Below are 15,666 nucleotides of genomic sequence, written 5' to 3'. Positions count from 1 at the left end.
TTCATTCATTCATTCAAATGTGGCCAGACCAACGCATACAGACAACATCCAGACCTTGTCCTTGGATGAAAAATGCATTTTCTTAAGACCCTTTCATTTTTACTCTAGTTTTTAAAATCTAGATCAACAAAGAAGAAAAGCACACCCACGCATATTGGCTAACAACAATACAATGCCAATGTCATAATTGGGAGAACCATATGGATCAAAATGACCATGATCTTTGGGTCACAATCGAAAAAAAACATATTTGACTGTCTAAATCAAGTCTGCATAAAAAATCCATTCGAAAATCTGTTGTCATCAATGAGGAAAAGAGAGAGAGAGAAAAACAAAAACAGGAACAAGAAAAGTTGGATAATCAATTTATTTGATCTCATAAACCATTCATTCAAACAATTGACCGTTCAAAATTTGTGTGGGTGTGTGGAATGAAATAGAATAAAGATTTTCAAGGAAAAAGGAAGTCTGGACCAATTCAAAAAAACTACCTTATGTCACATAATATACTTGTGTAATATTCAGTAATCAATTGTTGGATTTTTCAACATCAACCAGGTATAGGAAGATGAAAAAATTGAATCAAACCAACAGAAATCCATGTGACCGTCAATTTTTTTTTGTATGTGCACACCAGTCAAGCCTTGTGACCTTATTTTTTTCAATATTTAAGCGTAGGCGAACCCAAAAGCAGTGAAACAGTGAGACCCTGTTGAGTGAACTTGATACCATACTTTAGTGTATCTGTGTGTCAAGAACATTTCATTAAAGTCCATGTTTGTATACTTGAAATATCGATGAAAAAACACGCACAAATATCCTATTACGTTAGTAACGGATCGACTAAAGGTTACGGTTACGTTTGTTGGTCGGTTAGTTGTTGTAATAACCATTTGGTTATGATGATTATCATTATAAAATGTTGTTTTTGATGGTCGAGGTCGTCACACAGAACACATTGAGAGAAAAAACCCCGAGGGTCTAGGGAAAAAAACGGTCAAATTCCTTATGTATAGATCGTGGCATTTGACCTCGAAAAAAAAATGTTTCAACAGAGTGAAAGAAGGTAGTTCTTAACTGAATGGCCCACCATCATCAAATAAAAATCATAATAATGTCACTATTACCTAATGATGATGAAATAACAACCTCCCACTCGAAGAAAAAAACATCTGCATAATCCAACGAAAAAACAAAACCGGAAACATATCGAAATCAATTAAAAGTTGTTTTTTTTGATATAGAAAATATTTACCGAAAATTTTTCTAGGTTTTCATCATCATCAATTAATTGAAAGCAAAATATTAAATAGCCATATCACATGTGATGATGAGTTGGATGCTTAATGGTTACATTCAACAGGCATCTAATTTCTAAATCCAAATCATTAACAACAGAAAAAAAAACATCAACATCTGCCTACACAAACATACACACACCTTGCCTGTCCCTTTCGGGTTAAAGGCCTCATGTCTATCATTGTGATTGAATAACATTTGTTAATGAATAAATGAATGCAAGAAAATATGGATTGACCTAGAATTTTTTGGTTCATAATTTATCAAATATTATTTGATCGGTTTGGATTTAGTTTAGTCATCTGTTGATTGGATTTATTTTTGATTCGGTTTAAAAGAAGAAAACAAAAATATTATGAAATCGGAAACATAATAATCAATATGATTGACATTCGATATGAATTGATTGGTTTATGACAGTTTTTTTTTACTTTTTGGTTCGTTTGCCCATTTTTTGTTGTTTTTTTTTCTGTGTGTGAATTTTTCTGCTTTTCAGGAACTTTTCTTTTGCATGGATACTGAAGGTGTGATTTTTTTATATGAAGGCTTAGGGTTGTTTGGTTTTATTTTTGATTTTCAACAACAACAAAAATTTCAAATTGAATAAAAGGTATAAAGAAAATTAGGTCATATCAACCACCAACACTAACACATAACCATCCATCGTGCACCAGGTGTGTGCATTACTTATGATCATAAACTGTGTATGTGTGTGTGGGTCAATACAATATGGCATTCATTTCTATATATCAAAAAACACAAAAAAATATCAAAATATTGAATCTTTTGATGTCTAACAATCTTTTTTCAATTTTTTTCGTAAATTTTTTGAATCATATTTTTATCGGGAAAGTTGTTAAAACATGGATAAGATGTCGCCATCTATTAGCAATGAATGTTAATAGGATCCTTTTGAATTGAGGATTTTTTTGTTGAAAATGTTCCAGAATGATATATGGCGCGATAATTTATTTAAAAAAATGACTTGTTTCAACGAATTATTATTGTTACAACCAACAAGGTCATTTCTTTTTGATTGTTTTGAGAAATGAAATATGACATGTGAAAAAGTGGTCAACAAGAGAAAAAAAATTGATGACCAACAAAGGAAATGATAGCAATGTGCATAACAAAATGATAATGAAATGATGGAAAAGTTTTTTCTCGGAATAAAAGGATTGATTGTGACACAAACAAACAATAATATATGTGGGTGTAAGAGAAATTTGAATATTTTCTCTTCTCTTTTCTCATCTGTAATTTAATTCAATAAATGGATAAAAAAGTGTGAAAAAAACAGTCATATTCCAAAAAATGAAATCGAGAATCAAAATTTCGACATCAAATAATATAATCATTAAAATAGAAAAAAAGTAATTATTATTCATAACAAAAAAACATTATAACTAAATGATGGCGGGGAAGAGAAATGATTCAAGATTTTATTTTCACAATTTGCTTTTTCATCATTGACATCCAATGAAGGTTTTCTCTCTCTTATTGCAAGCTTATTTTGTGACCATCCAATAGAAACAAAGCGAAATAACATGACTGCAAAATAAAATGAAATTAAAAATAATCAAAATCCAAGGATCCCATCATCATCTGTAATGATTGATTTTTTCAATACATTTTTCCATCTACAGAATATTAAAATGATAGCGACAAAACAAAAGTGGATAAATTTAACACGAAATGACATGATGTATGAATCAAAAAAGACATTTCCAAATTCGGCTATATTCAAAAAAAAAGTTTATTGGGTCATCATCTAAATTACGAACAAACAAAACGGAGAAGAAATTATGAAAAATTCAATTAAATTTTATTAAAAAGCAAAAAATCTTCGCAAAAAATTGATGACGTGTTCATATGTTGAATTATCGATTTTTTAAGATTTTCTATAAAAGTTTCAAAACGAATTTTTTTTAATGATATGAATGGTTTCAGAAATCGAATTTTATGACAAAATTATAATGATTATTATCATCATCATCATGGTTCGTATTATTAAAATAAAAAATAAAATGGAAAATTTTCAACAACAAAAAAACTAAATGAATGGATGTATCCCACACAAATGAATGAATGAATGAATGAATAAATGGATAAGAATCTAAATCGATAAATGTTGCGATGTTTTTTTTTGTCATAGAGATTTTTATTCCAGGTTCGATTACGATTATTATGTACAATGGATGATGAAATCAATTCAACAAGGTTAATCGTAACACAATTCTTTATAACTATTATTAGCATCATTAAAATGAAATGAATGTCATGTTTTATTTCTTGTTTCTTATTTGCAATTTATGCAAAATGATCATAATAATAAAATCTTATTGAAATGGACATGACAATTAAATTGATGGTAAAAACCATTTTTTTCAATGTCATCTTGTTGTCGTTTAAAAAGTGACGTGTACGAAATCCAAAACAAGATGATTAGAGAAATTTGAACAAAAACAACTAAATTTCCAACCTGGAACTCAATCTTAAAAGAAATGAGGAAAAAAATGCTGTTCTCTTTCGTTTTTTTTCCTACTTGCCATTTTCAATTAAATTCAGATTTTTTTCAGCTTTACTCTTAATTACTGATTCATGATCTTCAAAGATGATTTTGGCTCTTTCGAATCATAACTTTATTCAAGAACATTAGAGAAAAATGGCAACGCCTTTATTTCAAATGATGATATATCGAACCATGATGATTTTGTATATAAAAACCTCATACTTATTGATCATTTTTTCAGATTCTTCTTTGTGAATTTTCTCAATCCATTTTTTTTTTGATTAGGATTTATCAAATTTTTGGATAATTTTTCTTGTTTATTTCATTTTTATCAGTGTGTCTGTCTTTGTTCTAACAAAATATGAAATTCTCAACAATTTTTGCCATCACTTTGGCCACATCATCGATGATGATGATGACGGTAATGGCCGCTAACAAGAAAAATAAGATTGTTGCAGCTGCTTCCGAACCATCTACAGTTTCGGTTCAACCAGCAGATCAAACACCACGAAGGCCAAAAATCAATTGGGGCAGATGTCCACAATTAGAGCCGACTGAACGTGATATTGAATCAAAATCAAACATTCTACAGGAATGTTTACGACAAAATCCACCACCACAATCCGAATCGATTACACAAGAACAAATTATTCAACGTAAGTTTATTTTCGTAAACATCATATTCATCATCATTATATGATCTTAAATTATCATTTTCAAAAAACAGATCAACAAAAAGTTACGGAATGTGCATTGAAAATTGAAAATTGGGTATGTTTTTTTTTCATGGAAAAAACTCAACTTGATTTTAATGAATAAAAATTTTCAAAAAAACAATAGTTTGATAAAAATGGTGAATATAAATATAGTAAAGCGGAAAAAGAAATAAAAAACAAAAACCTAGCCAAAGATATGGAAAAAAAATTATTGGAATCACATAAACAATGTTCACAGATTGCAAAAGATCGATCACAAGCGGTGAAAAATATGACAATTGTTGAACAGGTTCAAGTTTATCAAGGATGTGTAAGTTTTGTTTCTGTGTTTGGCCAAATGTTGTTTTTCCAAATCAATAGGGGAAAACCCGAGATTCAAAAATTTAGTTTCAAAAAACTAATGTATTTTTTCTTTCACTTTTTTTTTGTTTCTCTAATTTTATCCCCATTTCACAGATGGATGCTCATATCACACAGAATTGTCAGATTGAAATCAGCGCTGTTTGAAACGGTCTGTTGGGTTATCAATCCGGTTTCGTCATTCATTCTTTCTTCTTATTCCCGAAAGACTGTGGAAAATCCAACGATAATAAAATTTCAACGCAAACAAAAAAAAACAATAATTGAATTCTAATCTAATCTGATATTTTTTTTGAAATAAAATATGATCGTTTTTTTCAAATTTAATTTTTTTTTTTTTGAAAATTTTTCGATTAAATATACATTTACATCGTCAGTGTATGTTTGTGTGTTATATCAATATATAATTTGTTCTGGAGAAAGTTTCCAAGAAATCGGAATTATAACAAACAGACAAAAATAAGGATGGGGCGAATGTTTTCAAGTTATTTAGGTTGAGTGATAATGTTCCAGAAATTTTTCGTGTAATACCCCCACACATACATTGTAAAAAGCAACAACAACCATTATCAATATTTTAAAAAAATTGAAAATATCAAAAGAAAAAAAAATCACATCAACAACGTTTGCTTCACTTCTTCCATATGAATGTTTGACGTCATAAATTCAGTTAAACCAAAAATAGATCAATGAATGAAAATGAAAACAAAAACAAACAACAGATTCTCCAAACATTGTCAAATAATAATACATGTAATATGAAATGATTTTACGTTTGTTATTTTTTCTGAAAAAATAATAGAAAAAAATTCATATAAAATTGACATAATATGCACGAAATTAATGAAAAAAAAACATAAAAGATAACATTATTATCATCATCATAATTATTTAAAAAGGAAGTATATATTTAATGTTTTTTAAGTGGGTGTGTAGATTGTTGATTTGAAGAAATAAGCTTATGTCAACGGAGTGTATTTTTATTTGTAATTGTAATATAATTCAAAATGCCCTTGTTTTTTTTTAAAAAAAAAGTGAGAAAAATTTAAAGGTTAAAATCAATAAAAATTCTTTTGACAATAAGATATTTAAAATTTTGTGGGTGGATTTTTCTGCTGTCGTTTTTGTTGTTGTCACGTACATTCATGTTTATCTCTATTCAATCAATTAATTAATTTAAATAATTTCAAAAATTCAATTGTTTTTGGTAAAATCGTGTTACAAATGTAAGAGGGTGCAAACGAAATGTGTGGTGGGAAGAAAATTCAATTGATTGAATTTCATTTTTTTGTTTTTTAATGTATCAATAAAAATAATGACGAAAAGGTAAATCATGTCAAGGTTGTGGTGGTGATGGAAAAAAATAACGACAATAATAAAAGTTGATGCGAAATTACGATAATGATGATTGTTATGGATGGTTTTGTTTTTTTTTGTTTCGATAAAACAATGATGAGGATGATCGTGATTATATGATATCAATGATCAACAATTTCCCTATTTATATATAGCCCATCTATCACACATAGACATTTTGGACACGCACACAAGCACCGACACCTTAGCGGATAATGATAAAATGGCACATCATTCCACACCAGACATATTAAAGCGGACATTCAAATCTATAAGATCGGAAATTCTTTAGGATTAGATGATGCAGCAATATTTTCGTTTTGATGATGAACGATTATTGAACATTAACACTTTTTTCGGTTTATATTCACTTAGATAGTCCAATTGTTTTGCATTGATTGCACCACGTCGAGCAGCTATGTATGAAAAAAAACAGAGATTATTAATTCAATTATTATATCAATGTTTTTTTATTGTTATTAATATTTACCTCTGATCATTTCGACAGCATCAATATATTTTAAGCCGGCTTCAATTAATGCTATGGCAACAAGTACTGGCGCCCTACCTAAACCGGCTACACAATGGACAGCGATACATGGCAATTGGCTATCAATATTAGCGGCTGCTGTAGATCCTGGCGATCCTTCTACACTATTCGAACCATTTATTTGTGCCGGTGTTTGATTCGTAGTTGTCGAGCTAGCTTTACGATCAGCCCTAGATGTCTGCGGCATCGGACAATCTTTAAAACGTTCAATAATTAATTCCAACCATTGATCAATAATTTTTTGCGGAGGTGGAGTTCCTAATATAGTTTAAATGAATTATTTGAATATATTGAAAAAATGAATCACTTATCATACCATCATCAAAAGCCCAATCATGACATTTAATACCGGCTTGTTCCAAACGTTTTGGTGAATACGTTGCTTCACAAACACGAACAACATCAGTCACATTTCGTCGTTGTAGCTCCTAAATAAAACAATGAGAACGATAATAATTTATTAAAATTGTAAATTACCTCAACATATTGATTCAAAGTAGCATCAGTCGGTTTATCAGTGATTAGGAACCTTAAATTTCTATTACGGATTTCAGTAAATTTTGGTTGTACCAATTGATTTGGATTATGGCCATGAATTGATGATTTTTTAAATGATTTATTATGTGAATGATGACCAAATAATGATAATGAAGGTGATTGCGATGTTGAAGCACGTTTTTTAAATTCAATCGAAACGGCATCACCACCATCGAAGGTAGATAATGAAATCAATGGCATCGATGATGAGCAAAGAGAAAAACGAAGAGAAAAATATAAAAAACGAATTCAATTAGATTTAAAGTGAACAATCAATCAAGAATTTTTTTCTGTTGTGTTTTAATTAGCAAAAAAGTATTTTCAATGGAAAATATAAATCTGAAACAAGAGACTGAAATCGAAAAAGAAAAAAAAGGAACATCAACAACTAGAAGAAAAAATTTGTCGTCAAGTAGGCAACGAATATAAGCATTTTGAAGATAATCAAAATTGTTTTCTTCAGCACCCAAACACACGCAGTCAAATAGTGTGATATTGGATAACTTTTTTAGCTTATCGAAATCAAAATTCAACACGATATTTATATCTATCAAGCTCGATATTTTTTGATGATAAATCAATGAAATCATTAGACATAAATACACACTCACACACTCTCAATCCATATTTATGGGAACATCATCATTTTATAACATACAACAAATAATCTACAAACCAGAAAAGGATTCAATCCAAATAACTATTTATGTCCATTTTAAATCAGATGATGAAATTTTTCCATAAAAATATTGTTTGATAATTTTCAACACTAATGATTATGAATAATAAAACTGTTCGGACATACATTCTTCCTTGTTTACATGATAATTATTCAATCAAAATAGTTCTGAATGATGAAAATAAAAAGTTTTCACATCAGTAAGAAAATCAATGAGGAATAATAATCATAGGTAATTCTACTGAATACAAAAAATTAGGTCATGTCCATGTGTCGGTGTTGAAGAAAAAAACCAAAGAAATAACGGAAATGCACTTACCGATATTTGATCAATGAAGGTCCACAACGTCCTGATGATGATGATGATAATAATGATGATGAAACGGTTATCCCCAGATGATTATTATGATGTGAGCCTGATGTTATTGTTGTTGATGATGAATGATGATGATTACTAACACCACCACCACCACCAACAGCACTAGTAGTCGTCGTTGTCGACGACGACAATGCCGCATTGGCTGTCATTATTACTTTTTGTTTTTGATCGTTTCAATTATATAATTATAATAAAATTTGAATCAATTTTTCTTAACAAAGTTATTCATCAGATAGATCAATGATTGATATAGATAGATTTTTGCTACTTCTAGATCAGTGATTCTCAACCAGTGTGCCGCGGCACTTTAGTGTGCCGCGAAATTCTGAAAATGCAACTGTTATCTATTCAAAAATTCTAAAATTGTGCCGCGACAACAAAAAGGTTGAGAATCACTGTTCTAGATTGTTCGTCGATGATTTTTGCTTTTGTTTTGTTGTTGTAAATAAGATTTCTTCGTTATTTATTCATGGAAGGAAAAAAACATGGTCAATAGTTGCGTTTTGTAGAACAAATAATCTATGTGGTGACTTTCTTGACAAATGATTTTGTTGTTGACGTCTTTCTTTATTATTATTATTACACAAACGATATTATGGTACTTCAACACATCCACGACAACAACGATAACAAAAAATATGGGCAATAAATCCTATAATTTTTAGTTGTCATTGATATTAAGAAAAAAATTGACAAAATTATTGTACATTATCATTTTCTTTATTCAAAAAAATATGATAAGCATACCTTGATGGATGGAACAAATTTATTTGAGGATTAAACTGATAATGTCAATAAGTTGTTGATGATGAGGATGATGATTGGTGGTCGTTATGGCGATCAACAAATTCAATCCGGATGATTAAAATTGAAGATTTAAGCAAGAACAAAAAGGAATGATAACTTTGACGATACTAGGTATCTATATTGTAGTAGTAATCAGAATTTACATGACTGATATATGAATTTTAGATGGTTTTAATCGACGGCACAAATGATTCACTTTTGTTTCACACACGAATGTCACATTGTCGATTTTGTTGTTGTTTGGATTCAAGAAAAACAAGAAAGAAGAGAAAACGATTCTGATCAAAGCCAATTACTAATCTCGACCTTCATCTTTGACAAACCGAAAAGCAAAAAAAACAAAAGCTATTATCATAAACATTTCACGATAACTTACATACCTGTGATTATCGAAACAAATCTTCTAGATATATAAAATACGTCCTTAACAAGATATGATGATAGGTAAAATATATTGAAAAATAACTAAAGAAAATTTTATCTAAATTTTGTTTTAGAGGAACAGAATTTGAGCTCAATAAAAATAACAAAAAAAAAATTCGTCATCGATTTCTAGTTCTTTTTTTTCACACATTTACATCATACATACACACATGAACACCACTGAAAAAAAAATAAAAAATAAAAATTTGCTAAAATGATTAAAGCAGAAGCATATAGCTGTGTTAATCATTTACATCGACTGTTTCATTATAAACAACTACTACTTTTTCATCAATCACCAAATAATCATTCATTATATTGTCTTATACCGAAATTATTGCTTCTATTTCAAACACAAACACACACCTTCTGTTCGGTATATTATAGTTGTAGTAGCATAGTTTGATGCTAAATTAAATATTTACATCTATTTTAACCTAATATGGTACACCTAAATGATGATGATAGTTGTCATTTAAATTTTTAAAAGATTTATATATTCAGATTAAAGTTACAAGAAAAAAAATTCAATCAAAACAATTAAAAAATCTAAATGAAATGATTTCCTAATCACATGATTGCCATGTCTATTGCTGTATGTTTAGAAGGATTGCAAACAAACAAAATATTCTATTCAGACTTTTTTTTGTGTTTATGACACTTATATCATTTTCCATGTTTATATATACACCATAAGATATACATGGTAATCATGTGAAAAAAAACTATCAAATTATAATAAATCAAAGATCAAAAACATTTTTTAAAGCACATGAATTACTGTAATTATAAAACGATAAAATCGATAATTACCAATTATTTCTTAAATAAGAATAAAAGATGGCGCTTCAAACACATTGAAATTAATTCTAAATTTTAACGAGATAATAAAATTTTTAAAAAAAAGTTCATTGAATGTTAACAAAAAAAAATATGATTCTTTTGAATTGCTTGGGTCATTGAAACAACTATCAACACTTGGATATTCCATCTTGGATTACCATCTTATTACCATCGTCATCATGAAGATCGAATCTTTTTTCTTAGATTGTCAACAATCACAAAAAACAACGAATATTGCATCGTAGCGATTTGTTCATTATGATCAGTTGATTTAACAAAGCAAAGCAAAACAAAATAAATAATACGATTTAAATAAACAAGTCATACATATACATGCAAAGATTCTTGGCAGAATAATAGTGACGTCGTATTGAATATGACGATATATAAATAACCTCGACAATTGAAGGAAAAAGACCTGATTATCACACCATTCTTATTCATAAGCAGAATTTCATTCTTTCTCTTAATCTATATGTTTGTGACAAATATAAAAACATCAAAATGTTTCAAAAAAAACTATGTCTATGTTTCATATTGATATTGTTGAAACCATATTATTGTTATGTCCAAGGTATGTAATTTAAAATTAATTACGTAAATATTTTAAACATTTTTTTTAATTAAAGGTATAATTGAACATTCAACACCATCATCCGATGAAATGATATTCATTCATAATCATCATGATAATATGGATGCCGAATCATATGAGGATAAAATTTTACGTGCGCGTGCTTATGTTAATGTTCTATCGATGTCATCTGATGATCATCATTTTAATCAAGAATCATCATTGTCATCATCATCATCATCAAAGTATATGTATGGTCCAATCGAACCATTTGATCATCGAAATAATGATAATCATCATCATCATAATAATGTAAGATTCGAATGGATGTATCCATTTGAATTATACGAATGTAATATGGAATGAAACAAAATGATGTTTATGTATAAATGGATTTTTACATTTTCTATTTCTATCATTTTTTATGCGGATATTCTGGCTTTGTATTCTTTTGGAAAAATTGAATAAATATACATACTTTTTTCTGATCAAAAACTATCCCGGTTTATCAATTTGTTGCTCATTGTTTTGAATCAATAATAATAAAATTTTTATCATCATTATCATTATCATCGGCATCGAAAGCAATAATGTCGTACGGTTTTTTCACAATGATTAAATATGCTAACCAATATTCTTATTGGTGATAATTATCGAGAAAAGGATTGATTTTTACTTTTTTTTCATAAACGTAAACAAAAAAAAAAAACACAAGAAAAATAATTCTTTATAAATGAGAAGATATACTATCGTTGTGATTATTAATAATCCTAGAGGATAATGATAGAAATGATGGAGAAAAAAATTTAAATAAATGGATTTTATGTCATAAATTTCATTTTTTTATTATTATTTGTACTGATAATCAACATCATGATGATGACATGTGTATTTGGTATGATAAAAGCAAGAGGATTTTTTTTAATCAGCGACAACAACAACAACAAACAATAAATTTTGAAAATAACAACAACATATACCATTTGTAGTGTTAAAGATACAACTTGTCAATTTTTTTTTGTTTGGTAAAATAACTAAACAAAATCTAATATGTGAAATTGATTAGATAAATGTTTGTTTTTTTCAAATATTTTAGATAATATTAATGAGTTGAACGAGTGTTTGTTTTATCAAATGATAATAGAATTTTAACCATTGCCAAATAATCAATTATTATTGATTTGATAATCAATAATTTCTTGTCGTAATTGTTGATAATCATCATAAGTATAATCATCATCATTATCATTGTTATTATCATTCATCATTGTTGTCATAATCATTTTATGATCCCATTCAGGTGGATAATAATATGGATCAATAATTGAATGCCAATAATTCAACACATCTTTATTGAATATAATCAACATTGTTATGATGATTGCCATCAATAATATCGATATCAATATACAACCATGTTGTCGTTTACGTTGTAAAGCAATTTCATAAAAATCTGTACTGGTTGCCATAATTTTTGTGCCAATGAACGATAAAAAGAAAAAAATTGATCAATTTTAAGCTAATCAATTGCTTTTTATAACAAAATTTCATCATTTTTGGATTAAATATAATTATTTTTTAAGAAAAAAAAGGTCAAAATAGCATTGAAATTCATTTAAACTTGAGTAATATTCAGCAAAAACAAATTCTATATTTTAGTTAAATTCTTCGCCTATTTCTCATACGTTAATCATGTCATTAGTTGCTTCATTCAAAATTGTACATGAAGTTTTTTTCTCTTTCTTCTCTCTCTTTTTGTTTCTTGACAAACACACAATCAATTGACCATAAAATTTAAATAAACAATAATTATAATTCGATTGATTGATTGTCGATTGCAATAATTTTTTTTCTGATCAAAACAAAAGCTAATCAATAAACAAAACAAAAAAAAAATGAATAAATTCCGATTTTTTCATTTATCGGCAAACGATTGTACAATGCAAATACCTTGAATTTTTAAAAGGCTGCCCTAAATTTCAAAAAAATAAATTCTGATAATGAATTCAAAATTATTAAAATTATTTATTATCGTTGCTTTTATAATCATTTCAGGTGAGTAATTTTGTTTTTTTAAGAAAGATTCAAATTTGCAATTGATTTCAATCAATGTATAGTTAGATCGGCAACGGATAATGTTGGCATTAGCAGCAATTCTCATCATCAAAACGATAATAATGATGATGAAGTAGATGAACTGGCCAATCGATTGATTGATGGAGCTCTCGAAAGAATACGTAATCTTTCGGATATTGAACCATATCATTTGCATCGAAACTATCGTCTGGAAATACATCAACAACTTGGTCTAATTCCAGTCGATATTTGTTTATCATCATGTTATCTGATCATACGTAATGGTATACTAAATGGTTTATCGCGAATGCAACGTACATCAAATGGTGCAATTGTTAATGAAGAAGGTACCAATGATTTGATAGCTTATTTTGTTGTTGGCATTGAAAATGCAAATCTTGAATCAATTCTACAATTTACCATTGGTCACATGGAAGTGTTTAGCCGTTTGACAAGTAGTCATATTGGTTTGATACGGATCAAAATGAAAATTGCATCACGAAAAAAAGGTTTAGAGTTGTTGAGTTTACGCGTACGACGTATACAAAATGTACGGATAAGATTTTCGACAAAAAACGAAACAACGGTTAATAATGATGGTGATGATGATAATGAACGATGGTTACTCGATGCAATGACCAATGCTATAATCACCTATTTCAATGATCATGTTCGTCGTGTACTATCACGTGCATTATTTGAAATTCTAAGTGAAGAATTTAAATTTATGCAAGATTGATTCGAAGAGAAATCATTTGAATTATTTGATAAACAATAATTAAATATCAATTTTTCCCCCTACCCTTAATATTTTTCATTATTGATTTGATTGATTGATTAAAAATTTAAGAAAAATAAATAAATAAGTAAATTTATATGTAGATGTAGTAAATTAACTGGAATTTCGAATGCTTCATCGAATCGAAATAAGATAAGAAATCATCATTCTTCTTGCCATTCGATCATTTTTAATGTGTGAGTGTGAGTAGAACAAAGAAAAAATGTTTTACCGAATCATTTTTCCATCATTGTTATTATTATCCAGTATAATTTCTATCATCGGTAAGTCTATATTCAATAATGTTCTTATATTCGTTTAATCATTTTTTTTCGTTGATGTTATTTCTGGAATTGAAAATATCAATTTTTAATAGCAAATGCGATTGATAATGAAAAAACAATAACAACTCAAAATTCAATCGATCTAAATGATTGGGGTATGAATGATGATGATGAAGTTGATCCAGTTACCAATAATCTAATCGATCAGATGCTTGATGGTTTGAAAAATAATGGTCAACTTGATGAATATCGTTTGCATGAAGATTATGAATTGGATTTGGTTGATGCATTTTTATTTACATGGGATCCATGTTATGGTAAATGTAAAATTCGTTTAACAAATGCAACCGTTTGGGGATTGACTAATATGACCCGTTATGGTAATGGTATTATGACCAATGATGGTAATGATTTGGTATTACGATTTCGTTTACAGGCATATAATCTTAAAATGAAAGGTGTCATGTCAATAAAATTGATCGGCTATAGTGTAACCGATGCACCATTCATTGATATAGTTGGCTATCAAATACAATATATGGATCTATCTATTGGTCCAAAAAATAAGATTAGTCTTAAAGAATTACGTGTCGAAGAAATTCGAGATGTTGAATTGGAATTTACAAGATTTCAAGATTCAAAAATATTGAAAAAATTTAGTGATATGATTGCAAAGAAATTAGTTGCCATGATGGAAGATCAGATGGCCGAACTATCGACAAAAATATTTTTTCCAATTTTAGAAGGTGAATTAAAATATTTGGGCAAAGATGAAGATGAGATTGCCAGTATCAAGGAAAAAGAACAAGGACAATAGCCAACATCATTTGTTTAACATTTTTTGTTGCATTTTAAACCGAATTATAATTTGTTTTAAATAAAAATTTTTCAATTTCAATTGAAAGTAAATTCAAATTTCAAGGCTACTATTGTGATTTTTCATCGTTATTTGAAAAAAAACGAATACAAATTATTATTAATGATTAAAAATAAATAATTACTATCATTCATTAATTTAAAAAAATTTTCAAATCAATCATTAAGAAAGCATAATGTTTTCTTTTCTTTTTTGAATTACAGAATCATTCATGCTAATCATTGAATTATTTAAATTATGAAAAAAAACTTGCATAATAATTAAAGTGAAATCTTTTTTTTCTGTCGAAATTCTTGTTTAATTGTTTTTGTTTGTTCAAGTTTTTTACAAGTAAAAAACTTGTTGTTATAGATTTTTGTTTATGTTTTTGATAGTAAATGAAAATATCCATTTCAACATTGATTAATTAATTAATCGAAAAAAAAATTTAGAAAAAAATCATGATAATGATTAATTACCAACTTGATATGTAAATATTATTTTAAAAAAAACAATGTTAAAACCACCATTCTTTTAATTTGAATAGGAAAAAAGAAAAAGAACCGAACAAGACATTCGAAGGAAATAAACACTTAACTATTCATAATTCTCTATCAAAAGTTTCTCAAACTATAGA

General features: G+C 28.0%; 5 protein-coding genes across 5 annotated transcripts; 4 read left to right on the top strand and 1 right to left on the bottom strand.

Moving 5' to 3' along the window:
• Positions 1-4,046: 4,046 nt before the first annotated feature.
• LOC113788996 (uncharacterized) lies at positions 4,047-5,214 on the top strand. Its single transcript, XM_027338478.2, has 4 exons — positions 4,047-4,467; positions 4,539-4,582; positions 4,652-4,837; positions 4,984-5,214. Exons 1-4 carry the CDS (start codon positions 4,173-4,175, stop codon positions 5,032-5,034), a joined length of 576 nt encoding a protein of 191 aa, XP_027194279.1. The 5' UTR covers positions 4,047-4,172; the 3' UTR covers positions 5,035-5,214.
• Positions 5,215-5,915: 701 nt separating this feature from the next.
• PRL-1 (protein-tyrosine phosphatase 4A family member PRL-1) lies at positions 5,916-9,748 on the bottom strand. Its single transcript, XM_027348476.2, has 7 exons — positions 9,576-9,748; positions 9,136-9,507; positions 8,329-9,040; positions 7,271-7,331; positions 7,110-7,221; positions 6,734-7,051; positions 5,916-6,659 (listed from the first exon to the last, which is right to left on the bottom strand). The coding sequence occupies exons 3-7, from the start codon at positions 8,535-8,537 to the stop codon at positions 6,538-6,540; spliced, it is 822 nt and encodes a 273-aa protein (XP_027204277.1). The 5' UTR covers positions 8,538-9,040; positions 9,136-9,507; positions 9,576-9,748; the 3' UTR covers positions 5,916-6,537.
• A 734-nt stretch (positions 9,749-10,482) lies between these two features.
• On the top strand, positions 10,483-11,598 carry LOC113798008 (uncharacterized). The gene is made up of 2 exons (XM_027348487.2): positions 10,483-11,035; positions 11,091-11,598. The coding sequence occupies exons 1-2, from the start codon at positions 10,966-10,968 to the stop codon at positions 11,399-11,401; spliced, it is 381 nt and encodes a 126-aa protein (XP_027204288.1). The 5' UTR covers positions 10,483-10,965; the 3' UTR covers positions 11,402-11,598.
• Positions 11,599-12,053: 455 nt separating this feature from the next.
• LOC113790220 (mite allergen Lep d 7-like) lies at positions 12,054-13,986 on the top strand. The gene is made up of 2 exons (XM_027339858.2): positions 12,054-13,090; positions 13,153-13,986. The coding sequence occupies exons 1-2, from the start codon at positions 13,036-13,038 to the stop codon at positions 13,848-13,850; spliced, it is 753 nt and encodes a 250-aa protein (XP_027195659.2). The 5' UTR covers positions 12,054-13,035; the 3' UTR covers positions 13,851-13,986.
• A 70-nt stretch (positions 13,987-14,056) lies between these two features.
• Positions 14,057-15,088, top strand: LOC142646303 (mite allergen Lep d 7-like). The gene is made up of 2 exons (XM_075824881.1): positions 14,057-14,173; positions 14,266-15,088. Exons 1-2 carry the CDS (start codon positions 14,113-14,115, stop codon positions 14,988-14,990), a joined length of 786 nt encoding a protein of 261 aa, XP_075680996.1. The 5' UTR covers positions 14,057-14,112; the 3' UTR covers positions 14,991-15,088.
• The last annotated feature ends 578 nt before the right edge of the window (positions 15,089-15,666 follow it).

This window comes from Dermatophagoides pteronyssinus, unplaced genomic scaffold (assembly GCF_027571235.1).
Source record: "Dermatophagoides pteronyssinus isolate colony J.1.1.1.1 unplaced genomic scaffold, Derpt_VIB-CSIC_2022.12 sq0002, whole genome shotgun sequence".
Classification (NCBI taxonomy): Eukaryota; Metazoa; Arthropoda; class Arachnida; order Sarcoptiformes; family Pyroglyphidae; genus Dermatophagoides; species Dermatophagoides pteronyssinus.
The sequence above is the reverse complement of the archived record's forward strand: the minus strand, read 5'-3'. Positions and strand labels throughout refer to the sequence as shown.

Bases quoted from the DNA above. Each gene is read 5' to 3' on its own strand.
- LOC113788996 (XM_027338478.2), top strand. From the start codon at position 4,173: ATGAAATTCTCAACAATTTTTGCCATCACTTTGGCCACATCATCGATG. The intron at 4,468-4,538 runs GTAAGTTTATTT...TTCAAAAAACAG, and splicing joins ACAAGAACAAATTATTCAAC to ATCAACAAAAAGTTACGGAA. The intron at 4,583-4,651 runs GTATGTTTTTTT...AAAAAACAATAG, and splicing joins CATTGAAAATTGAAAATTGG to TTTGATAAAAATGGTGAATA.
- PRL-1 (XM_027348476.2), bottom strand. From the start codon at position 8,537: ATGACAGCCAATGCGGCATTGTCGTCGTCGACAACGACGACTACTAGT. The intron at 7,332-8,328 runs GTAAGTGCATTT...AATCCGTAATAG, and splicing joins CCTTCATTGATCAAATATCG to AAATTTAAGGTTCCTAATCA. The intron at 7,222-7,270 runs GTAATTTACAAT...TGTTTTATTTAG, and splicing joins CTTTGAATCAATATGTTGAG to GAGCTACAACGACGAAATGT.
- LOC113798008 (XM_027348487.2), top strand. From the start codon at position 10,966: ATGTTTCAAAAAAAACTATGTCTATGTTTCATATTGATATTGTTGAAA. The intron at 11,036-11,090 runs GTATGTAATTTA...TTTTAATTAAAG, and splicing joins ATATTATTGTTATGTCCAAG to GTATAATTGAACATTCAACA.
- LOC113790220 (XM_027339858.2), top strand. From the start codon at position 13,036: ATGAATTCAAAATTATTAAAATTATTTATTATCGTTGCTTTTATAATC. The intron at 13,091-13,152 runs GTGAGTAATTTT...ATCAATGTATAG, and splicing joins TGCTTTTATAATCATTTCAG to TTAGATCGGCAACGGATAAT.
- LOC142646303 (XM_075824881.1), top strand. From the start codon at position 14,113: ATGTTTTACCGAATCATTTTTCCATCATTGTTATTATTATCCAGTATA. The intron at 14,174-14,265 runs GTAAGTCTATAT...AATTTTTAATAG, and splicing joins CAGTATAATTTCTATCATCG to CAAATGCGATTGATAATGAA.